The following is a 25681-nucleotide window of genomic DNA, read 5'->3' on the forward strand; positions in this document are numbered from 1 at the left end:
GTGTGGCATTAGTCCTCAAGTATACACACATGCACTTATTTTGACTCATGGCTCTAAAAGTATTTAAATTCTGATGCATTTCAAAGAAATTTAACAGAATAAAGGATACTCCTATAACCAGACTATGTGAGACTTTGAAGTACAGGTCCAAACACTAAATGTTATAAGGAACAGGGGTGTCAGCAGTTACTACAAGACCAGTTATAATATCAGAAAACCAGTCGCGTTCTTTCAATTTTGAGGTGCATTCCATATACTAGGTCCTTTCCCTTAATTACCAGCTCTGTAATTTTTTTTTCAGCTCATTACACAACCATAGCTGTGTCTGGCAAATTTAACAGAAGCTTTCTTTAGCCAATCAACAATCCAGTAACTAGTTTAGTCAGTCTCACCTTAACATGATGCTAAAACCTACATAAATAAAAATACAGTGGTCACCTTTTCAACTTTCAGTTGCAAATTCAGACATCATTCCCTCAGCAAGTATCTCCAGGATGTAAAAGCATTCTTAACAAAACAATCAGAGCTCTCCTCTTTCTAATCTAGTATTATTTCATCTTTTCTTTAAGGTCACTAAATTGGAGTTTCACTGTCAAAGCACTCCCCCTAAAACATACAAGAAGGATCTGTATCAGAAGCATTATCTGCTAGATCCTAGGCTACCTATAATATCTCAACATTTTCTTTCATTTTTCCATTTCCTGCATTCCCTCTTCGCCAGTCAATACAATTTCTGAAATAACTAATATTGACTTAAATAGTCCTGCAACTAGTTCTCTTTGAGATCTTCTTTCACAAACACCTGTGTCTTACGTAACTTTCTGCCTCACCTAAGCTTTGCACTTTTTTCAAATGCCACAGAAGGAATGTTCTTTTCTAATTTTGGAAAGTGGCTTTCAGTTTTGCAGTCTTTCCCTTTTATTTCTCTCCCTTTAATTTTAGAAGCATGTGACCTAACAGCCATGGGCACCCTCTGCAATCAGCACAGAGGTCCAGACCTCTCCAGAGAGCTGCCCTTATTCCACATGACTGAATCATCCTTGATGACTCGCATTTCACACAGAATTTTTCTGCATAATAGCACAAGAACACAGGAGTCCCAGCTAATGGTCTAAACAGGTAAATTCAGCCCATCATCTCCTCTAACATATCTTGGGTCTGGAACTGATTCTCACTTTACCTCCAACACATAATCCGGCAGTGACCGAATTCCTGCAGGACAGCACTATATAAGAACATTCATGAACCATCTCGTCCACAGTTTGGATCTCACAGCAGTGATGTAACTAGCTGCCAGAAGAACTTAATGAACACTATGACTTAGAGCAACTTAGTCTTGTTATTACCCAACTGACTTCTCAGTTAATAGCCCATTCAAGAAAATGAGCATACAAATTTAAAACCAAATATAACTACCCTATTTATCCACCCTATACATCCTTTAAATCATACACCACACCAGCTAATATTCCTTTACTATGATATTTCATTGAATTTTCCCAATTATAGCAGTTAGACTTTATTTCAACTCTGAGAACACACTTGTCTAACATACTATAAATTGACCTATGACGTACAGTTGTTACCTCTGGGAAAAGTCAGCATAGAAATCAGGTTGTTTAAGGAGCTCTCTAGAAACCTAGCTGCGCTTACTACTGCTCCTTCTAATCCATGGATCAGTTCTGAAACTGTGTCATCTCAGATCACAGTCCCCCACAATGACAAAGCCCTGCTGAACACTATCACAATTTGAGTAAACAAATGCACAAGGGACCCTCTTAAAAGACTACAAAGCATAAACAGAATGTTGCATGTAATGAAGAGACACTTAAGTCTCTGAATGCTGGAACTAATGGAACCTGATGTACAGAGTTATATAAACTTGGCTGACATTTTACCTCAATTCATAATAACGTTCCGCATAAGCAGTGTGCCATCACAGAACACACACAAAAGAGAGCTGGTAAGAATGTAACAGTTGAACCACGAACTTCCATTATCTTTCATGTCTCTGATAATCCACATGGAACCATGACTGAAAGTGTTTTAAGTCTAAGACGGCACAACTTTCTTTTGAAGTCCTCTCTATACCTCAGGCAACCATGATGTTGCTCATCTGAGTGAATCTTCAAGGTATAACAAGATCAGGTTTATGCCACAGCCCTTACTTAACAGGGTCTCACATCTCCCTGGCCATTTGACCCCCAGTGCATTCTTGAGACCCCATATCAGCCTTCCAGTATCTGAAGGGGGCCCATAAGGATGCTGGGGAGGGACTCTTCATTAGGGACTGTAGTGGTAGGACAAGGGGTAACGGGTTCAGACTTAAACAGGAGAAGTTCAGATTAGATATAAGGAGAAAGTTCTTTACTGTGAGGGTGGTGAGGCACTGGAATGGGTTGCCCAAGGAAGCTGAGAATGCTCCATCCCTGGTGGTGTTGAAGGCTAGGTCAGACAGAGCCTTGGGTGACATGGTCTAGTACATGGTGTTCTTGCCCATGGCAGGGGGGTTGGAACTTGATGATCCTGTTTACTCTGGAGAAGAGACAACTGAGAGGGGATCTTAACCAATACATACAAATATCTTAAGGGTGGGTGTCAGGAGGATGAGGCCAAATTCTTTTCAGTGGTGCCCAGTGACAGGATAAAGGACAATGGGCACAAACTGAAACATAGGAAGTTCCAATTGAATTTGAAGAAGTTCTTTTCTGTGAGGGTGACAGAGCACTGGAACAGGCTGCCCAGAGAGGCTGTGGAGTCTTCTCTGGAGATAATTCAAAACTGACCTGGACATGATCTTGTGTAACCTGCTCTAGGTGAAACTGCTGGACCTGGGCTGGACCAGATGATCTGCAGGGGTCCCTTCCAACCCCAACCATTCTGTGCTATCTCAGTGTCCTTTTTAAACCTAACTACTCTACAATTCTATAAAAGAAGACAAAGTTGTTTAGGGAACAAGCATGCATACACATTCACTCTTTCAATGTACTCTGCTATTTTCAACCCTACTCTCTACAAATTCACAGCTAATCTACAGATAAGAGGACACTTTCTCTTCCTCTTCTAGTTCTTGGCTATTATAGTTCCTAAAATGAGAGATACTTTTGCACCTCCCATCTCCAAGAAATTCCTTCTGCTTTTTCAGAAGCAGAAAGTGTAACAACATTTATTTTCATTGAACACAGAAGTTCATGACTTCTTTGCAGAATTTTGCTAGCAAGGGGGCCAAATAAGCAGCCTTTATCACTGCAACCACCATCTCTGACCTCTGACAAACAGTACAGAATGACAACTAACTACAAGGCCTCAGTAAATCAGAACGGAAAGAAATTCACTCTTCAGTGGTTGTACATATTGATTATGAGAACGTGTTCTTTTTTTACAAACATTTAGAAAACTGTTTAAACAACCAAGAAATTGGACTGCCTTCTGTCAAAGGAAAGGAATGCACTACTAACAATCAAAAATCAAGAAAAGAGTCCCTTAGTTAGTTAACATGACATTTTGAAATAGATTTTTCAGGTAGTAAGTCACAGATAAGCAGCAGTTCTTCGCATTTTTGTGCAATTCTGTGTAACAGAAAATTCTTTAACTGATGGTTTGACATGTAGCATTTTGAACTATGCAGCAGTACGTTTACTTTGAAATTGAAATATTTTTAAGAAAAGAGCAGTTTATGATTACATGATTGAAATATTATTTTATAAACAATATACACTACAGAGTAGCTTTAAAAACAATCTGCTGAAGCATGTTGTTCTGTAATTAGGGTTTTGCCACAAACTTCATGAGAATCAGAATCTCATCCAATACTTTTGCTTTGCAGTTGCTCTTACTTCCTCACAAAGAAATATGTGGTGTAAGTAACGGACGCCATGTAAAATATTACTGCCTATTACTTTTGAAAAGGCCTCATTGCCTTTAGTGTTTGATGCCTTTGAACAAGTCTAAAGAAGTTCAAGACTTGAAAGATCTAAAGCATAAAAAGAAAACACTCCAGAGAACTAGTGTATTCTTGGACAACCTGGATTAAAAAAAAAAATAGGGAAGGAAAAAAAGTGTCTGAAATTCTGATTATTTATCTGTATTAAGTACCATCTAGGACACTTTAAAAAACCCCACTAGCTATCCTAGTTTTCTTTCCTTCATATGCTTTCCAAAACCAAGATGAGATATTCTGAACTCCAGAACAGAGTTTTGGACAAACAGAATACTGTAAACAGGTCAAGTAAAAAGGCTCAGATTAAACACTCAACAGTTCTGAAGGAAGAAAATGACAAGAAGTATCTTAGATGTCACCAAAGGTGAGGTCTACCCATAAATAAAGTTTGTTCTAAAAGACAGAAGGATAATGTAATACATCTTAAAAGTACAGGTATTTCTCAAAGACGCTTGATTTTCTTAACACTTCATAACAAGTGGTATGGTTTGATACTTACATAGACCCTTGTCCAGAACACTGCATTCTATTAATGGCGTAACAAGAGCCAGGAGTCAGTATTTTTGTATCTCATGGTTTTGTTAATTATGTGCTTCTGTTATACTTAATTCTCTAAGTAGCACTTAAACTTAACCCGTCTGAACATCGTTTGAAATATATTACTGAACAGTCTGTATAAATTGGAAGTTAAATGCAAGTCTTGAGAGACTTGCAGTTAAACTCTTGTTATTCTAGAGTTGCTCATTTACTTCTCTAAAACAGCTAAAATAATGAAATTTGGCATTAATTTATCCTAACTTCACAAGCAACCCCTTCTACACCTTCTGTCCCAAAAAATTAAAAGTTGAACTGAAATCATACCTCTTGCGGTCTAGACTGATAGAGCCAAGAATTAAGCTTACATATATCACTGCTTGCTCAGCTTACTGCCTCTGGCCATCAAAGGCTGAAGGACCAGTGGGTTGGGGTATTTACATTTCAACTCTAGGAAGCATCCCAGATGCTTACTGTTAGGCCTGTGCTTACTAACATGGAGGTAGAAAGACAAGGGTAAATGTAAAGAGTCTTCGCACTGAAAACACATTAGGCAACTTAGTGACACAGATATGGAGAGTTCCAATATTTATAAAATGGAGAATTCATGCAAGCAAATGGCTACAGTTAGATCTTATATATATAAAAGCTTATAGTATTTCAAGTCTTGTCTTAAAATTAAGCAAAACTTCAAAAGAAAGACAACACATACCTGATATACCCTGAGACTCTTTCTGTAGATCACAGTACCACAATCTGTTCACTGGATCACAGCCTTCTCGGATAGACAGCAAGACATATCGACCATCATCTGATACCTGTGAGAAGTTACAGAAAAATCAAAGACAATTCACCCTCTGGGGGGGGAAAACCCAAACAACTTGAAAAGTTAGTCTATAAACCCCTACCAAAAAAACAAACTGATGCTGAAATTAGTTAAGTGAACAAACAAGTATGGAATATGAGAACTCACCAAGAACCCACATTCATCACCTACATCAACAAATAAGGTAAGTATACTCTGCTGACATTTCAGGAGATGAAACTCAAACAGCATTATCTGCTTATTTCCACTGTGAAAAAAGTATGATTATTAGAAGTATTACAGCTAAAAAGATGTTTGAGTCAGAGTGGATACCTGCTCCATTCTGGGCCTCCATGGGCTGCAGGAGGACAGCCTGCCTCACCATGGTATACACCACAAACTGCAGGAGAATCTCTGCTCCAGCGCCTGCTCCTTCTGCACTGACCTTGGTGTCTGCAGAACTGTTTCTCTCACATATCCTCACTTCTCTCTCTGTTGTGCAGTTGTTTTTTTTTCATTTTCTTACATATTTTAACACAGAGGTGCTACCAGCATCGCTGATGGGCTCAGCTTTGGGCAGTAGTGGGTCTGTCTTGGAGCCAGCTGGCATCGGTTTTGCTGGACATGAGGTTAGCCCCAGTGCCTTCTCACAGAAGTCACCCCTGCAACTGCCCCAGTACTGAAATATACCACATATGCCCACAGCTAACACACAGCACTAACGTGACATTTTAGTAACTAAGAATGGACTCACTATAAACAGTCCAAAAAGCCAACCTGCTGGCAAGGAGGAAAAAAAACCAAACCAAACTAACAACAGAAAACATTAAACCAAAAAAAAAAACCAAACCATCCAAAGCCCCCCAAACAAAACAAATCCCACAAAACTCACAAAACCAAAAAAATGGGGCAACCAGTGGCTTCTGTCCAAACAATACCCAAAAGGTTTCTTGAAGATGGTGTCAAAACTTATGAACTTCCAAACCCCTTTATCAAGGTATCAATACCATGCAAAAAGGAATTTGCATCTCTCTCCCCTCCCCCCCATAATCTTATGGAAACAGCCCAGAAGCAACATCAGAAGGCCCAGTTGCAAGTATCTCTTTGAAAATCAGCAATTTGGGATATACATATTAATTCAAGTATTTTAAAAGATGCAGAGATGTACCAGGACTGCACTTGCTCATCAACCAAAGCAAAAGTTGTGCTGCTAAAACTGCTAATACTTCAGTGAAAGAGGCATTTATCTCAGCCAGGTTTTTATTTTGATCCCTGTGTAAGCCCTTTTATTACTTATTTTACTGTGTAACCTGTCAGCTAAATAGAACCTGCTTCTTAAAACAGGCCCTCAGTGAATCTTACAGGACTACATAAACTGTATGCTGCCTCCTTTACATGAGGAGCTCTCACCATTCTTCCTCTCTCTACTATATCCAATACAGTCAGTATTTGAACCTGTGAATATCCTAGATATGCCAAAATCCAGGATTTTCAAACAACTCTAGATTCACACTTGTCATGAATTGAGCCCTGTAAGATAATACAATGCCTGCTGCTTGAATGGGAAAACCAAAATTCAATTGCTCACAATGGCAGGACAGTGAATACCATCAAGTCAGCTCTTGGCATATTGCAAACATACTTGCTCTACATAGCTGCTTTGCCAATCCAACTTTTAAAAGCAAAAGATGAATACTCATCTACTTAATGCTGTTATTCACAAAATGACATACAACAGGAAGAACTACCCAAGTGGTAGAGGTTAGCTTTGGATTTCTGGCTGCCTTAAAGTACCTACCAGAAGTTCATCTCAGATGCAAAAAAAAGCTGGCAGCTTAGTCCATCTGAATTGACAATCACTTAATTCATAGCAGATTTTCCCTCAAGTTCTCAAGTGACAGAATTAATAAGATGTGTTTTCTGTCACAAAGCAGTATGAAATTTCTTAGAAACCATCCAAGCTGATAATCTTAAGGACACTTCTGCTTATTATGGCAAGCTAAGTGACATTTAGAAAGTTTGAATAGTTGACATTTTCACTAGGTTTACATACACTAAAATCTAACACTGCTGTTAAATGAACATTAAAGCTACAACCACATTACAGATTTTCTGATAAAGCCTCCTGGTTTGCTTTTGCACACACACACACACACACACACACACACACACACACACTGCAGTTTCCAAAATGGCATGTAACATCATTAATGAATTGTTCTTTCTACTCAGGCTTTGCAAACACACTGTGTCCTGGCAAAGCTTTTTTGAAAGTGCAAGTCCATCAAGGAAAGGCAGGAAGTAACAAGAAGTCATCAGCTTCAAAGTTTTCCTCTCCTGACTTAAGCTGTTTTGAGCGTATTCCAAAATTACCAGAATTAGGGGTTTTATTAACAGCTGATAGAGAAAGCTGTTTCCTGCCCATGTTCTTATATGACAATATCTCATGGAAAATGTCACAACCTAGTTCTGGAAGCTTTCCATTTGGCCTCAAACACATCTTCAAAAAAATTTTTATATATTGTAATTACTTCTTCAATTCACTTCAATATTTGTAACATTAGTTGTGCAAAGTATCTCTAGAATTAGTTACACAAAATAAATTTCAGAAGAATTAGGTCCCAATTATAATGCTGTTCAAACACATCCACAACTTTGAAGACACAAGAAAGGAACTTAGGAGAATACAGAGGCAAAGCTCCATGTATGAAAGCTAACAAAAAAAACCCAACCACCAAAGACCCCTCAAAACAAACAAAAATAATCCCAAAGGTGTGTCTGTAAACTGCATTTTTTACAGGCATTTTGTCAACAACTAATTATACCCCTAAAAAAAGTCCATGCAGCTGAAAGCTCAGAAGGAAAATAGAAAAGAACACCCAAGACTCCTACTGGACCAAAAAACCCCTATTGTATGAAACAGCTAAGACAGCTTTAACAGGACAGTCTGCAAAATCGAGACATTTTGCCTCCTTCTTCCAAGATGGGAGTATATTCAGAAATAGAAACCAAGATCAGGTGATCTTTTTTGAAAGAAGCATCTTCAGCATTTTCAGACAAACATCAACTGTGAGTATCAGTTCTAATTAAATTAGTGCCTGCAATATGCTTCTTAAACAACTGTTCATACTGCAAAAGCACCAAGTCTCCTTCTCTCCCTCACAAAACATGTCAAATAGTTTCAAGTAGTATATACAAAGACAAATTTCAGTTAAACTCAAGAGTATGACACACAAAATTCTTTCAGTCATAGTCAGAACCCACATAAATTTCTTCTTTGATGATGTGAGTTAACAGAAGACCACTTGTTTTGCCCAAGAAAAAAAACCTATTCACAAATTTCTGATGTTGTTGCTGCCAGGGCAATTCAGAACCTCTGATGACAGCAAATGTGAGTACATCTAATGAATTTTTTCCTTCCACATTCCCAACTGGACTAGTGAAAAGTTCATAGCAGTTTATGTTTAATTTGAAGTAGGAATTCCCAAAGCATATTGTTGGTGGGATGCCAATTAGGTCTGTCTCTATTACTAAAGCTGAGGTCTATTACATCAGTGAGTTCTATAACCCAAAGGAATTTGACAGAAACAGGACAAGACACTGTTGACTGCAGCATGCTAGAATGTTTAGTATTATACTGCAGATTTAGACATCCACACAGCAAAGTCACAATTTGATGAGCAAATACTGGCAGCAGCACCTCCTTATGGGGTCTCCACCTCTAGTTCTTCTTACGGCTATGGTTGCTTGTATCCCTATAAGTTCATTCTCCTAGTCATGTCAGTACAAGCATTCACCATTTGTGAGCTAAACTAGACCGAGGAACTGATCCAGCTGAAAAAAGCAGCATGTTAAACAAAAAGAAAACACCAACAAAAAAAAAAAACCAAACACACACACACAAAAAAACCCAAACAAAACACAAAGCACCCAAAAAAGTAATAAAAGAAAATTAAAAGAAACAAAAAAAAAACAAAAAGCAAACCACCCAAAACATAACAAAAAATCCAATAAAAAAGAAGCAGAATAAAAGCAGTTCTTCTGCCACATTAGTATCTCGGTCAGTTCACTGTGCAGTTGCACAAATGGCTGAGCTAACATACTGGAGCAAGCAGCTGGAAACATGAATAATAGCGGAAGAGATTGCTTACAGCAGCTCAGATGGCAGTACTGATGAATGTGTTATCACAGCCTTAATGCCACTGACCCTTCTACACCATAAGCAGACAAGAGTCTGGGTTTCAGAACGGCAAAAGGAAATAGGATTTCCCCACTATCATTTGGGTTATTCATACACTGCTACATCATCTTCATGAGCTGAATGGCAATCCTTGCTCTTGGCCCACAAATTTATGAACTGAAATTCAGCATTCCATGCAAATCTTAAAATGCGTTCATGGTTCAGCATAAGGGAGACAGCTGTAAAGTCAGAACTGACAATCTCGATCAGAAGTAAATTCTCCCAGTTTCCCACATCCAAGCTCAAAAGAAAACACATCTCAAGAATTTCTTAAGAGATCTGCAATACTAGCCAGCACACATTTCTCCCATTAAAATAATTTCTATAATTTCAAACAACACCCACCAGTAAAAGGTAAGGAGGCTATAAAGTAATTAAACATTTTTAAAATATATTTAGGTCCTGTCAAAATAGGACAACAGCAGTCCTGTAGCCCTTCAACTGGAGCTTTTAAAAAACATCAGCATAATAATGATTTTATTGGCATAAAACAGCACTAATCCCTAAATCAGCACTAGTAAAGGAAGGATTATTTCAAAGAGCTGATGCTACTAACACAGTTTGTAGTTTCATTGCTGCCATTCAGTCACTTGGCAATTTTGAATTTATTAGCTCTATTATTTCTGAAATATTTGCTGCAACCATCTTTACACCATACAAACATACAGAAGTATTACAATAGCTGTGCTCCCAAGTACTGTTAGTCTTTGAAGAACCAGACTCTTGGAAGTAAAATCTTTACTGCGAAGTTTTGGTTTACAAATTTTGCAGATTTTGTTTCAATGTTACCTGTTCTATTTTGATTAAAAGTAACCACTGCTTTGAAAATCATCAAGAGAAGAAGCAGTTTAACTGTAACTTCAATAAATCAGTGGACATTAAAAAGATAAATTATTTAAAGCCTAATTAGTAACAATTTTCCAATTACTTTTTTCTTTCATTACAAAACATAGTTAATTTCATACCTCCCGTATGAAGATAGGCTGAGAAAGTCAGGGCTGTTCAGCCTGGAGAAGGGAAGGCTGCTTGAAGAACTCATAGCAGCCTTATAGTATCTGAAGGTGGCCTATAGGGATGCTGGGGAGGGACTCTTTATTAGGGACTGCAGTGACAGGACAAGGGGTAACAGGTTAAAACTTAAACAGGGGAAGTTTAGATTGGATATAAGGAGGAAATTCTTTACTGTGAGGGTGGTGAGGCACTGGAACTGGTTGCCCAGGAAGGTTGTGAATGCTCCATCCCTGGCAGTGTTCAAGGCCAGGCTGGACAAAGCCTTGGGTGAGATGGTTTAGTGTGAGGTGCCCCTGCCCATGGCAGGGGGGTTGGAACTAGATGATCTTAAGGTCCTTTCCAACCCTAACTATTCTATGATTCCATATAAGGGATCCCAAAAGGGATACTTACATTGTATTCTATTACAACAGTAGTAACCATCTACTACAATCCACAATGAAACTGAAGTTAAATATTTTGTCTACTAGCAGCAAATTTCAAACCAAAAATTCATACATAACTAAACCAGAAAAAATAATGAGCAGGAGAAGGCTGTCAGGTTTTCAGACTTCCTGACTTCATGTATTACTCCTCAACTAAAATGTCAATAGGAGAGACATTAAAGTGCTTTGCTTCCATGTAAAGCACATGACAGCAAACCCAGTGAATATTAATCCTATTTTTTTTTAATACTACCTGGGTCACCACTTCAAGATTCAAGATAAGGAAGAGCTCTCCATTTTTAGTTCACAAATAGGGGCCCTTTGAGTGCATAGTATTATATTAAGGCAACTATATGTATATACACATCATTCCTTTCTAAGCTAACCAATTAAAAGTTTTACCACCTCTGCCCTTTTTATTATCAACATGGAAAAACACTAATCATGGTATAACTTGCTTCTGCATAACACAATACTAAAAAATTAGTCAGATTCAGTTATTAGAGAATACAGTTACATTGAGGAAAAGATAAACTGACTTCTACTTTAACTACACACATTAACACTACTACAATCCACAACCTAAAATCCATCTGCAGTTATTTCACAAACTACTGCTTTTCATACACTAGTGCCCTTTGCATATGGAACAAGGCAGCTGTCATTGCTATCTAATACATTTCCAATGAAATGGAGCAAATGAATCACATGAAAAAAAAAATCAAAGCTCACTAAAAATCAGAGACAGAATCAAAGTGTCACATTTTAATGCTCTAGCAGTCTTTTGGCCTTTTAACATGATGATGATTGCAGCAAAAACTTCCTTCCACTAAGAGACTTGCGACTGTCTGCACAACCTAAGCCCCCTGCCCCCCCCCCCCCCCGAAACTGGTACTCTAAGGCTGCAAATGCTTCATTTTTTTTCTATTTGCATCATACTGATTTAATAAACTAGATTTCAGCAGCCCTAATGATGGGTGATTATAGGAATACAGAACTTCAGCATCAGGTCCAACAGAATTCTATTCTAAGGTGACAAACATCACTTGTGACTCTTCCTGTGGTTTTCAACTTGCTTTCAAGTGCAACAAAAGTACCACAACATCAGGAACCTGGCTATTTAAGAGATTACATAGCTTCCACAGCATAATGCACAGCCAGAAAGATTTCCTACCTGTTTCTTAATAGTAAAACTCTAAAATTCTCCAGACCTATTCCATGGCTGTAGGAAGATATTTATAGTAGGCTTCTATTCCAGATTGAGCCTTGACAAAAGCAGTGTAAGGCTTTAGAAAAATACCCACAGACCCATTTTATCCAGGGGCAAGTCTCACCCAAGCAAACTGACAATGTTCTGAGCCCTTCCCCTTCATGCTGCTTGCTCTTCCCCTATGGATGCTGCACTTCCACACTCCTTCAGTAAAAACATACCATAGCCTGCATACATCTGGCACAGCTTACTCCTCTGGGCTCTGAATTTCATTTGCAAGATCACCTCCATAGTTGAAAGCCATTGATGGTAACTGACAGCTCTAAACATTTAAAAAAGTCAGTTCAGAGACTGTGCACTGTGTTTCTTAGACAATATGAGAAATTGTACTTGGTTTACTGCTGGCAGAACTGAGATGGGAGGGTGGGAGGGCTCTCCTCACCCCCTCCTTTCTTTACAATTTACTTTCCTGCTGGTACCGTAGGCACTTTTAACGCTACCGACTGTGAAAGGCTCTTACATAACTTTTTGTTTAACTTTGAGAGTAACACTCTGGCTGTGAAAGAGAGATGCTCTGCAAGTCTGGAAAAGAAAAAGCACACGCCACTTAAACAGAGAAGAACGGGAAGCTCCCCTTTGCTGCGAGGAGCTGTGACATTGCCAAGGTTTCAAAAATCTTCATACCAGACTGCCCTCTACTGGGATGTCATTCAAATAAACTCTGCCTCTGCTCTTCGCAGCTCCTCCGCCAGCCCAGAATCTGTACCAGAAATACACATGCTTTTTCTAGAGTAATGAAAAGGTTTGATACCCTCTTTTTTAAAACTTATACATCCGACTAACAATAAACAGATTTTATCTTTTTCTCAGAAGTAATCCATTCAAGTGAGGAGTTGGAATGCATCTGTATTTCTATGCCAACACCATTCTAAGCACCACAGATTTTGAATCAAACATACTAGGGGCTGGTGTTGAATGTGTAATGAGGCAAAAAAACTGAAGCTGTTTTCTTGCATGTTGTCTTGTAAACGTATTAAGTTGATAAGATTTTACACAACCCTTTTTTGTCCTAGTCAGGGACCTAGTTTCTCAGCTGAAAATATATACCACAACAACTCCCTACAACGCACTTGAGATTACTGAGTTTTAAGTATCATGGCAATATTATTTTTGTTGAAGTCTCCAAAAGAAGCACCTTATCAGGTGTTTTTCACTTGTAAGCAATGTATTTCTCTCCCTTGACCCAACGGTTGCAAGACCTGCAAATTCTGCTTTAAACCCAAATATGGAAGATCAAGCTGTCCCCACTACAGACAACGGCTTGGTAGTTTTGGCTACACCGTCCTTCTCTGTCTTCACTGGAGCTTGTGTAAAACATAACCAAATGTATCTAAATATCTGGCCTATCAAGGCTCTGTAGAATAAAAACATTTGTTAATCTGACAGGAATGCATCAAAGCAGAATTTCACAAAACGTTGAGCTGCACAGAGCTGTATTTTAAAATCTGTGGCAGCATATTAGCATCAAGCAATAATATTCAGCACAATAATTTAATTTTCACTAGCGATATCTTAATTTTCCCCCATTACTTTGTGGTGTTCCACTTTCTCAAATAGATAAAACTGACCATAAAACTTGTGTGAATAACTTAAAAGAAGATTTTTTTACTTACTGCACAAGGATGAAACCACATTTTGCAGTTGCACTTTTGCGCATTTTGCAGTTGTGTTCTGGGGTTTTTAATTGCAGAATATGTTTCTTCCTGACCATTAAAATCCATTTTTCATTAGTGCAAGGATGACAGAGCCACATTTTACAGCTGAAGTTTACAGCACAACCCCAGATTATTAGCTGTTTTAAAAGTACTTCCACTTAGATAAGCTCTTGTTTATTTACCAAGGTGTATCTCTGCTTTATCACGCCTCCTTAAGAAGCATTTCTTCTTAAATACCAACCAGCATCTCTGGAAGTTTATGCCTCTTAGATGTCATAAGCAGCCATATACATTTAGTAAACAAGCACCCAGAGTAGTGGGGTGTTTCTCTATTCAACATCCTCCCCGCTTTCCCAATACTTACAGGGCTGTTTCAATTCCAGTGCCTTCAGAACTGGTAGCTGCACTAGATTCTATTATTCTTTTATCCTAACTGCAAAAGTTACTATCAGTCCCTTCTTCCCACCCCAAAGATCTTTTGAGCATTTAATGTAAGAGCTATATATTCTTATTAATGACAAAATTTCCCAGAGAGATTTCATATCAGATAAAAAGATACTTCTTTTACATTTAAGGCTGGCCTCAACCTTTTATTTCACAATAGAAGAGCCAGGAGATGCAGGCTGCTTCTGGGCACCTTGGACAGGCAAACTCTTTGCTACTCACTGCAGGCACTGTACTACGAATTCTCTTCCATGGTCCTTCCCATAGTCATTTCTGTTATTTCTGATCTTGAGATGCTCCTTCAACTTAGATAAGAAAAGGCTCTGTTAGTATGCTATTTTCTCAGAGGTGGTTTCGCTATTTGTAAGAGAAAGGTGCCTCTACACCCAATACAGAAGATAACATTTTCATGGGATTTAATAGCATCTGAGACTGCAAACTTTCACTGTCCTAAAAAGATGTATAGTCTAATGAATCAGACTACAACAGCCCTCCCCCACGGAACTAAATTTGCCTTCATAACAACATGTGTAGTTTAGCTCACGACACCGCAAAGCAATAATAATAAGCATCACTCATATGAATCAGTGGATACATCACTACAAGACATCTGTTACAAACAGGAAATCCATTTATTTATGGAACTAGGGAAAAATAAGGATAACTATTTCCAAATTCTATTTTATTGCCAGTTAAATTCAACATAACTGACTAGTTTTAAACAGTAAAAAAAAAAAAAAAAAAAATCCCAAAGCCCTATTTGCAAGTTTACACTGCTATTCAGGTCAGTTGTTAAAGGTATGTTTCACTATTCGATGAGATTATGTAAAAAAGGCTCTGTTTATTCACAGAACCTACAGGTAAGTCTGATTTGTATAAAGCTCAGTGTGGTCACCTTGCTGAGGAGCCTTTCACATTCTTACTCACTCTTTCATTTTGAATCCCACTGCCCAAATTCTTTGAAAGAACCTTTCTGGCAGCCCACAGAAAAGAAACCCCCACCATATTCATAGGTTAACATGTTGAAAAGTGTCACATTTGATGACATAGGGAAAAGTAGTTCTATAAAATGAATAACCCAAATCAGGGCAAAATCATTTCATTTTCATCAAAAGCATCAAACCAAAAGAGACCCTATAGAGAAACAAAATGCACTGATTAAACACAGTAGCTAGGAGACTATGAAGAATTACAACAGGTTTTTATCCACTGCAGAAAACACATCAGTTCCCTGATAAAACACAATGATCACCACTACATTCCAACAACACTTAAAAGGGTGCCTTCAATCAAGCACTGTTAAATCTAATACGAATAATAAAACACACATTAATTACAGAACTTAGGGTCTGTTGAATCATTCATGGAAAGCACAATATATTACCTAACACTGTTCACTGGGACTTTGCATAAGATAGTACTAGCTCAACAAAATAAGCTTAAGAAATCAATTCTAGCAGTCACCTGTTTCAGTTCCAGTGACACAGTCCACACTATATTTGTGTTAATAAAACTTGCTGTAGGGAAACTGTAAAGCCTCTGTAAAGTCTCTACTGTAAAGTACACAGTATTAACAGTTTTTAACTTGAATGCTTCCATTCTTCAAGTAAGCAGAATAGATGTATTTCATTTTCAGGAAAGACATCACAGAAATAAATCTAAATAAAATAAATACATGGCAAAGAATATCTAGACATCCTGATTACTAGAATAAGCTTTTTGTGCAGGGACTGAAGGCTGCAGCTCAACACTGACTAAGAAGAAACAAGTATAGTGACACATTGTCCACCAAATGATCCTTCTGTGTCCTGGAATGTGTATCAGTGAAGTGTCCTCAGTGAAGAAAAAGGGTATGTGATTGTGTCATTATAGGCTTGAGGACCAATGTAAATCAAACTGGACAATCTTATTTTCAGCAATTCTTAGTCAAGGATTCTTAGCTCAGTGATCAACTCTGCAACACTAAGGAAAAGCGTTTAACAAAATGTTTCCTGATTTGTAGCTACTATCAGTGTTAGAAACTGAAAAACTGAATATAACAATGACAAGCTTCCAGGTGTTTACCATACCTCAGCTCCACCCATCCATTTTGGCTCATCAGGAAATTCAGCACAAAGGATATCTTCTGACTGGTTAGTTCCTAACACATGATAATGCAGCTTTTGGTGCAGATTAGTGGAGGTCTCAGTACCTAGTGAAATGAAGATATTTAAACCAGTCAGTTCTTAAGGAAATCCAACAACCAAATAACCCTTAGAAAATTCTGTATTCCTTTGCATATAAAAGAATAATTTAGCAGAGAGAACTAGCACTGCTTCAGTCTACAACCATTCACCTCAAAACAAACACCTCCCTACAAGACAAAACAGAACATCAAACCATGCTGCGAACCTGCTACCCTTTCCTTTTATTGCTGACAATACATTCTTTTAATTTAAAGATTTACCACATCAAGATCTACTTTCTATAAATACTCACCAAGCAAAGAAAAACAACAATCCTTGCCACCCTCTAATGCTATTTTTGGTCCCATTTTACCCTAGGCAACTAAGGGAGATTTATTGCTAAGTAAGATTCCTAGAAACCTTCATATTTCCGTTTGCTGAAAACAAAACCAGTCTTTTAAAGCACTGCATGAGGTACTACTTGATTATTTTGTTGTTGTTGTTGTTTCAAGACTTCACCTTCTGAGATACAAACATAATTAAAAGTAAAAAACTTGCAAGTCTGGTGAAATGACAGGCTGCAAAAGCTTTCTCAAAGGTTTAATAAAGAGCACAGCTCCAAAAGAAACTTCATCAGTAGCACTGCCTTATAATAAGAGCTGCTAAATTCCTTCCCTACTGATGCTCCTCAGCAACTTATTCCACTTTTTGCACTGTTCCTTGAATTTTGCTAGCATAAACATTTTGTGTTGCTGTGCTGTGAACCACAGATGAATTATTCTGGCTGTATAACAAAAACCTTATGCCCCAGATTTCTGGGACATATCTGGTCAATCTCCCAAGCCACTTCACCTATCCCACAACAATGAATAAGGAGATCTAAGCAAGCTATCACCAGACATCAAATTCCAGCCTTTCACACACTTTGTATGAAAGCTAAATAAATCATTGCAGAGAAAAAGAAAAGAAGCAGCAAACTTTTAAGAGAAAGACATGGACAGACAGACAAGAGGATACTCACACTAACTGAGTATAGGTTTTGGTCATACAAGACATAATATGATATTTAATTGTATAAAATAGTACAGCCAGTTATTTCAATATAATCTCATAGAGCTGTTTGTTACACCAATTTACTGAAAAGGTAATTTTGCTTCCCCAAAGCATGCAATCAGTATAGCCATACTTACCATCACTTTTCCCATCTTGTTTTGGATAGCAGTTATAGAACATGCCTTTTCCATCATGAGTCCATGCCATGCAACTGAATTTAACTCTCTCCAATGTGTCAGGAAGATCCTCAGGACCTTCTACTTTCATAAACTTGATAGTAACCCAATCAGAGCCACTAGAACTCAGGCCATACGCAAAGTATTCACCATCTTCACTGAATGCATAACCTAGGAAATTGGAGTCAAGCAAAATAAAGTAATAAGCAGCAAAAGGGATCAATATTCTCAAGAAAGTGTTAGTTATTTTGCCACACAACTTCTTATTTTTTACTGCACGCTAGCCAAGTCCCAATGAAAGAGAGGTGAAATTAGGAAATACTTAAAAGAACTGTGTTCAGTGAACACTGAGAGAAGAGGGTATGCTCTCTAAAAGACAGTGCAAGCAATTATATCTGCTATCACTTGGGACTCACAGCACTTTTCTAGTCTCTGTGGATTTCAAGTTGTTCACAGATATCAGATGAGTCCAGGCATGCATACTTGGAAAACATGGATACATCACTTATCCCCAACAAATGAATTATGATTTGAGTAATAGTAACTTCTCCTTCCCTGAGTTTGGAGGAGAAGAAGTGGAGACTGAAAATGCACACAGGTAGAGAACTTGAAGTGAGATTTCAGGAGAGAAACAGTAGCAAAGAAGTCAACAGAAATTAAGATGCAAGCAATGCATCCTGAAATATAGCAAATAACACTTCAATATTGGAGTCACTGAAAACTAGACCTTGCAGAAACCATTGAAACTGAAGTAACTGGAAAAATTCGCCACCGGATGCAAATGGATTAATCCCCAGTATACTTTGCTAAAAACTTTGATATATATGTTGCTCTATCCAAACTGAGGAAAACATGATTCTGAAAAAAACTCAAGAGCTTCCGGCATAGCTAATAAGTATCGAACTCACTCTTGCAAATCAACTCAAGTGAGGAGATTAAATTATCACAGGCCTGTACAGACCTCAAACTACTGAAAAAACACACAAACAAGACACATTTCATAGAAGTCGTAGGTTTGAGAGGCACCATTGTGCCTTCCTAACATACTGTCCCCCATAAGAACACAAAAGTGGCCATTCTGATTCAGAACAAGATTCCACCTAGCAGTCCTCAGGAGTAACCCCAAGGAGATGCTTACAAGAGTAAGAACAATGCAAGCATATGTACTATTTTCCTCATTCTTGCAACCTCTGACTGCTTTTAGCTTAGGAGACTTCATTTCCATGAAGTAGCTGGTTAATAATCCTCAGTGCTTCCCTCTTCCTTGACCTTGTTCAGCTTGCCTTTAAACCCAGTTTTTTTCACCACTAATGTCCATTGGTAAGGGGTTCTACAAATCTACTTGTGGCATGAACCATCACCTTCTTTTATTTGCTCTGGACTCAACTCTACTGCCTTAATTTGATATCCCCTAATTCTTGTAATAGAAAAAGGATGATTAACCAACCCCTTTTAGCACTCTCTCCATGCTACTGCATGACACAAATGATTCCATAGACTTCTTATTATATACCTCGTAAACTGTCCCTTTTCCAAGCTGATTGATCCAGGCACACTCAGTTGTCTCTGACCTTTGCTCCATACCCTCGACTGTTGCTACTGCCCTCCTCTGAACTGTATTTCAGAGCCCCTTTTGAGCTGAGGGGACTGGAACTATATTTAGTATTCCCTGCTACTCTATAAATCTCTGGGTTGCTAATGTAATGGTGTTTTCTGTTTCATTCTCTATTTCCTTCTTAATAATTTCTGATACTTGATGTGCTTGTTTGGCTGCTACTGATAACCAGGCTGACATTTTCATGGAACTATTATAGACTAAGAATTGTTCCCAAGTGGTCATGGTCAGTTCAAAGTCCATTCCATCCATTCCTCTGCAAATGAGATTTGGATTGCTTGTCCCTGTGCTTCACGTAATTTATCTGCACAGAGACTTTTGTTAATTTATTGACCATTTGCTATTGCGAACATCTTCTTGCAGCTCTTCATTCTTCAGCTTTCACCTGGAATAACTTTGCATCTTCACCAACACTTCTGCCTCACTGCTCACTCCTTTTTCTAAGAAATATGAACATAGTGAACAGTGCGAGTACTAGCATAGCCCCTGACAGAACTCTACTTATGATTTCTACTTTGACAGTTGATCAGCTATTCCTGTCTCTGCCTTTAAATCAATTACGTATCAACATCAGGAGTTTCCTCCTCCTGTTCCATGGCTGTTGGTTCTTTAAGTGCATTCAGAAAGAAACTTCGTCATAAGCTTTTTAGAAATACAGAAAGGTTATATGAACCCAATTCCTTATACCCACAGTTTAAGGAAAGGCTTCTCACTAAGGAAAGCCATATTGATTCTTTTCAACTAGATCACACTTAGAGATGCATCCACTAATTCTGATTCTGCCCTTCATTTTTATCAGCTGGTCTTGAACAGATTTAAAGGCTTCTAGGTCCAAGACTCTTGCTTCTACAATAACCCAACAGGGAGTGGGAAAATGGGCAGCTAACTCAAGTTAAAAGCAACAAAGTAAACACAACTAATTTTGTGATTCTCATAAAAGTTAATGTTACATTCCTCCACAGTCTCTAACTTACTGACTTGTGTTAAAGATGCAAAACACAATTTTAAGAAAATTAGTCAATATAAATACATATGCTTTTTTTCCTTGCTATGGACAGCATCAAGATTTGTTCATATTTCAGTGGAAACTTGCTACAAAATTGTAAAAAAAGATGTTGAGAAACTAAACAAAGTTAATTGTGAATACAATGTAGATTTAGAAGTATTCTTCTGAAACACTACACAAATCCACATGTCTATTGTGACTACTTTAATTAAAACAAGCAACTCTAGCCATACATTTGTAGGTGAAGAACTGGAAACCATTTCCAACTTCTGCTAAAGACACAGACTTACTCAGCAGGAACTTCCATCTCACTGACCTCGTAAAGCTACAGTGCCATCATCAGAAAGCTTATTTGGATCAAGAAAAACTTTGGCATCGGCATCCAAGGAATCTTGTACATATAAAACACGCTGGTTCTGCAGTCCTGTATTGTAGAAGTGGAAATACCTAAAAGAACACAAGAGGCAAAAATAAGTAGGAAGAACTGAGATTTTTAGCTAGACAAGCATGAAAAACTTGTATGAGATTGTTACAAAGTGGAAAACAAACAAACAGAAAGATAAATATATAAGGCAAACAAAAGCTGGATGGAAGCGTAGGAATCCTGGTTTCCTCTGTGGCCAACAGGGATTTAACCACCCTCTCTTTTTCGACCCCCCCTTAGTTCAGAGGAAGCTCAGACACCAATTTCTAGGCCTCTAAAAATGAGAGGAATCTCATCCCAGTGATACAGATTGTACAGTAGAGACTGTAGGATATATTCAAAACATCTTTTAAAAACAAAAGCTGCATTTGACACAGTTCATTTCAAACAAAGCCAAGTATACTACAAACTCTACATAACTCGCTATGTTAAACAGCTCCGGCAGCCTTACCATTTCTCTGTTACAAGTATTGCTACAGGTTCCCATTCCCTGTTCTAAGCTCTGTTATTCATACAGCTACCTTCAATCTGCATCCAGTGGCAGATAGATGCTCAAATGAAACAACTGAAATTTTCATCTGTATTTCCCACTGTCCCTAAAACTGTAAGTTTTGAAAAAGTTGCAGAAGCAGAGAATTACAGAATTCTCCTTAGGGAGGGATACTCTTCACATCGTAAGATAGTACAGAGCTCAAAGAAATAAATATCTCTATGTAATTCATATGTAGTACACTTTCCTTCTTTCATAGGACTTCCGAGTTTTACCACACAAACCCGTGACTTAACAAATCAAACAGCAGCTTCACCTAGAGGAATAAGGAAATTTATGGAGTAATGTTCAAACCTACATATAAGTTTACATATTCTCTGAGACTGTGCAATATTTGGATACAATTGTGGGAACCTGGTAAACCCAGAAGGGGAAACTATACTCACAAAGGCCTGGCTAACAATCTGAACTAGTAATATGTTCAAATACTAACAATAACGTTCAATGAGTGAAAATTGAAAGATTCAGAGGAGTAGAAGATACATAATTTTCCATCTGACCATACATTTTCTAGCAAATTCCATCTCTGAAATACTGGGCAATAAGCTTGGAAGCAAAGGTCAAAAACTGTGACAAACGCACCACCTCCCTGAGCACTCTTCCCTTCTGCAGATTCTACAAAACAGCATTTCAGACACTGTCTTTAGCATCTATTCTTCAGCAGAACATTGGAGAAATTACATTTAAGAATTTCTAAGTGTCACAGGAAGCTTAGACAGCTCTTCAAATAGAACAGTTCCTCTCCCTGCCCCTTACTAAGTGTTACTTAACTTGGTAGATCCTTCTTGATCACCTCACACACCATAACACACGATTTTTAAACCCCTGTGATTTAAGTTTAGCATGTGTCAATAAACAAGAGTAATACTAAAAAAAAACCCCTAAGACAACATCTATTAAAATTAAAGTAAACTGTCATAAGCTAAAGCACATTGAACTCCTGGTATAAATGTTCTTCCTGGAGGACAGTGTGTTGCATCAAATTAAGCCTTATCTCTAGTGGAGACTATATTCATCACTGCCATGAACACTTCTGCAACATCAAATTTCAACAGTACTGAAGATAACCACATGCAGGCATGTTTGCACTGTACATGGAGAATGGGTCCAAGAATCCAGAGCAGCCACTGACCAGGCCTGCTCAAGAATCTGATTCAGCATAGCTGTATTTGCATGAGCAGCACATACAAAATATTCTTTGCCTGACTCGCTCAAAAAGGCCTAGTCTGGATACAGCACTGCCCTAAACAGCTCCACAGCTTCTGGGCTTAAACCTCACACTGACATGCTATGCTACATCAGTGACAAACCAACATCAGCTTGGGTTCACTCCTCACAGTGTACTTTCACAAAAACCCACACAGTACAGGCTTTTCCTCCCTTAGTAACAAGTACCTGCATCTTCCTCACAGCACAGGACAGATAACTAAAGAGTAGCAGATTTTCCTCAATATATGTGCAGAAATCTTAAGGCAATGAGACATATTCTGCTCTTTCCTATGGATGACAGTGAAAACATACCTGGTATGCCTGGGTGCCCACTCAACAAAGATGAAACAAATTGAAAATGCCATGAAAGACAATTTGTGTTTCACATGATTTAAGAATAGCTAGTTGTTTAACACTATCTCTTTTTCAACTGCCAGAACAGTCTTTAGATGTTACTAAGTTAACCAGCAGTTTAATCCTTTTACTCCCTTCCTCTAGGATATTGTCAGTGTTTCTCAAAGAGGTCACAAAACTGAGTAGCAGCTGCAGTCTCCAGACCTCGGGTAAGCCACAGAAGCACCATCTCTTTGCCTAACCACAACATTAAAACAAGTAGGCTAGATACTGGAATATAGGAAGGTTTGTTTATTTCTTAGAAGACAGATCTTTTTGCATCAGTTGCCTTAAATCCTCCAAATGATTCTTCCCCTGTCCTCTTCAGGTACAGGATCAGTTTTTCACAAGAGAATCCCACTGGCTATGACTAAACAAAAATCCTACCAGCTGTTCAAAGTACAACCAACATAAGAGCAGTGTTTTAGTGAATATTCAGAACAATATGCACATGACAGACTTGTGCTGTTTTCAGCATGAGGTGCCTTTAACTATACTGACAGTGACAAACCCTGAAAGGAACTCCTAAAAGTTTTACTTTTAAAAAATTCATTCTACAAAGTTGTCTGAGTTTTGATAAACTCACAAATCTTCCTATGAAAAGACAACAAAAACCCCAAGAAGATAATATGATTGAGAACTGGAGACAGTCAAAGCACCTTGTGCTCTGCATCATGCAACAATATATATTAACAACGGCTTACTTTTCGTACTTCCCAACTATAAAGGAATTAATACAATTTATAATTTGCTTTGTTACTAGTAGTTGCTTTTGGCTTGCTTCACATTCACCATCAACTACAAAGACATTCCTCACGTACCTCTTTCCTTTCTTGAAGTGGCAACTGTACTTAGGATAATCGTAGAGTTCAGTCATTCGTTCTTTGAACAGTCCTCTGACAGGACACTGCTCGAGAAAGGGTACTGTAAGCTTGTTCTGAGCCTCCACAAATGCCTGAAAGAAAACAATCCACCCAAAAGAGACATGAACTCAAGCAGAAACATGTTTCCCACAGGAAACCCTATTTTCTGAAGCAATGCATCACAGACATCTTCCCCACATATAGGTCGTACAGAGTGTTACACCTGAAGATTCTTATACACTTACATTACGGGATGCTGGGGAGGAAGTCCTCGTTAGGGACTGTAGTGATAGGACAAGGGGTAACAGGTTAAAACTTAAACCCGGGAAGTTTAGATTGGATATAAGGAAGAAGTTCTTTACTGTAAGGGTGGTGAGGCACTGGAATGGCTTGCCCAGGGAAGTCATGAATGCTCCATCCCTGTGGGGGTGTCCAAGGCCAGCTTGTACAGAGCCTTGGGTGAGATGGTTTAGTGTGAGGTGCTCCTGTCCATGGCAGGGGGGTTGGAACTAGATGATCTTAAGGTCCTTTTCAATCCTAATTATTCTATCATTATGCCACAATACTGTAATAAGACTGATCTTATATCCTGAAAAACTTCTCTCCATGGCATGCACTGAGGAAGCCAATGTTCTGGCCCAAAACAGCCCAGATTCCTGCCATTACTCTTAAAAAGAAAAAAAAATCAAAAAAACACCCAAGCATTATGCTTTTAAAAACTGCCTTTATATTTACCTAAATGGCATAGAAAAGCTACAGTATATACCCTTGAGATACCATCTTCTCCATCTTCCCTTACTTCATCACAAATATACATCACTCCAATACTCTACAATAAGAAACAAAGAAGAGAGTCCCTTTTGCCCACAGACAGCACTACTATTTCAAGACTCAGAAAGGGCTGAAAGATGATACAAAACATCATGTGCACCATCTGTTCATCCTATTAACATAACACAGAGGATTAGTCCCAGACAGTATTTCCTGGAAAGGTCAAAGCACTGTCCACAGATCAGTTCTTAGTTACAAAAGTCAAGAGTACCTAATCTTGGAGAAGGTAACTTTGAGGAGTCTGATTTCTTTCTCTGAGTCACAAACACTTAAGGACAGTGGCCAAAACCATTACTACTCCAGCTTTTTGTATAGGCTGCCACTCCCATGGCATGCACAGAAAAAAATGGCACTCAGTGTTAGACCATTTCTATTTATAGCACAATACATTAACATAAAATTAATACCTAAGTGTCTTAAGGGCAACCACAGCTACTAAGAAGCAGACATGCAGGCTCTTCAGTCTCTAACATAGAGCAGGAAGGACAGGACACAGTGTAAGTGATTGATTCACTGCCAGATATCACAATGATGGCTGCAGTACCACTCTCGGACCCCACCCTCTTTCCTCCAGCCTTAAACGCTGTCCACTCATCTCTTGCTTACACAGGTCTCTTTCCCAGTTGCTCTGAAAGATGCTATAAATCAGTCACACAACAAGCATATGAACACAGGACAACTACAAACGACAACAGTGAACTGCATTGCAGGGCATAACCCACAGAAACAGAAGGGCTACAATCCATATTCCATAACTTGAATTTGACAGTTCTTCAGAAAAGCCAGCTGCTGTACAGAGTACCTGGCATACATTCACCAATTGTTACGAATGTTTACTCATTTACTAATTCTTCAGGTGAAAAGATGAAAGAATACAGCATAAAACCCTTTCAGCAGCATTTTACAGACATGTCACATTGTGAGAAGTGAGCACGTGGGGCAAGTAGAGAGAAACTCTCCCTCCCATTTACCTTGCTGACTCAGCTATGCCTAGCCAAGAGCTGCACTACATGCCAAGCTGTGTTTTCAGAGCCTTGCCAGGACAAAAGGTAAAGGTGAAAGTGCATTAATT

The 25681-nt window shown here is 38.4% G+C and overlaps 1 protein-coding gene across 1 annotated transcript in view; it reads right to left on the minus strand.

The window, feature by feature from the left end:
• PREP (prolyl endopeptidase) overlaps positions 1 to 25681 on the minus strand; it is a 98545-nt gene that overhangs the window by 64755 nt on the left and 8109 nt on the right. The window contains exons 3-7 of the mRNA XM_062624451.1: positions 23737 to 23870; positions 20656 to 20786; positions 17680 to 17889; positions 16394 to 16515; positions 5187 to 5292 (exon numbers count right to left, since the gene is read on the minus strand). Of these exons, the coding sequence (XP_062480435.1) occupies positions 5187 to 5292; positions 16394 to 16515; positions 17680 to 17889; positions 20656 to 20786; positions 23737 to 23870 (703 nt within the window). The remainder of the gene's footprint in view (positions 1 to 5186; positions 5293 to 16393; positions 16516 to 17679; positions 17890 to 20655; positions 20787 to 23736; positions 23871 to 25681) is intronic.

This window comes from Pezoporus occidentalis, unplaced genomic scaffold, assembly GCF_034315485.1.
Source record: "Pezoporus occidentalis ecotype Australia unplaced genomic scaffold, CSIRO_AGI_Poc_V1 ctg109, whole genome shotgun sequence".
Taxonomy (NCBI): domain Eukaryota; kingdom Metazoa; phylum Chordata; class Aves; order Psittaciformes; family Psittacidae; genus Pezoporus; species Pezoporus occidentalis.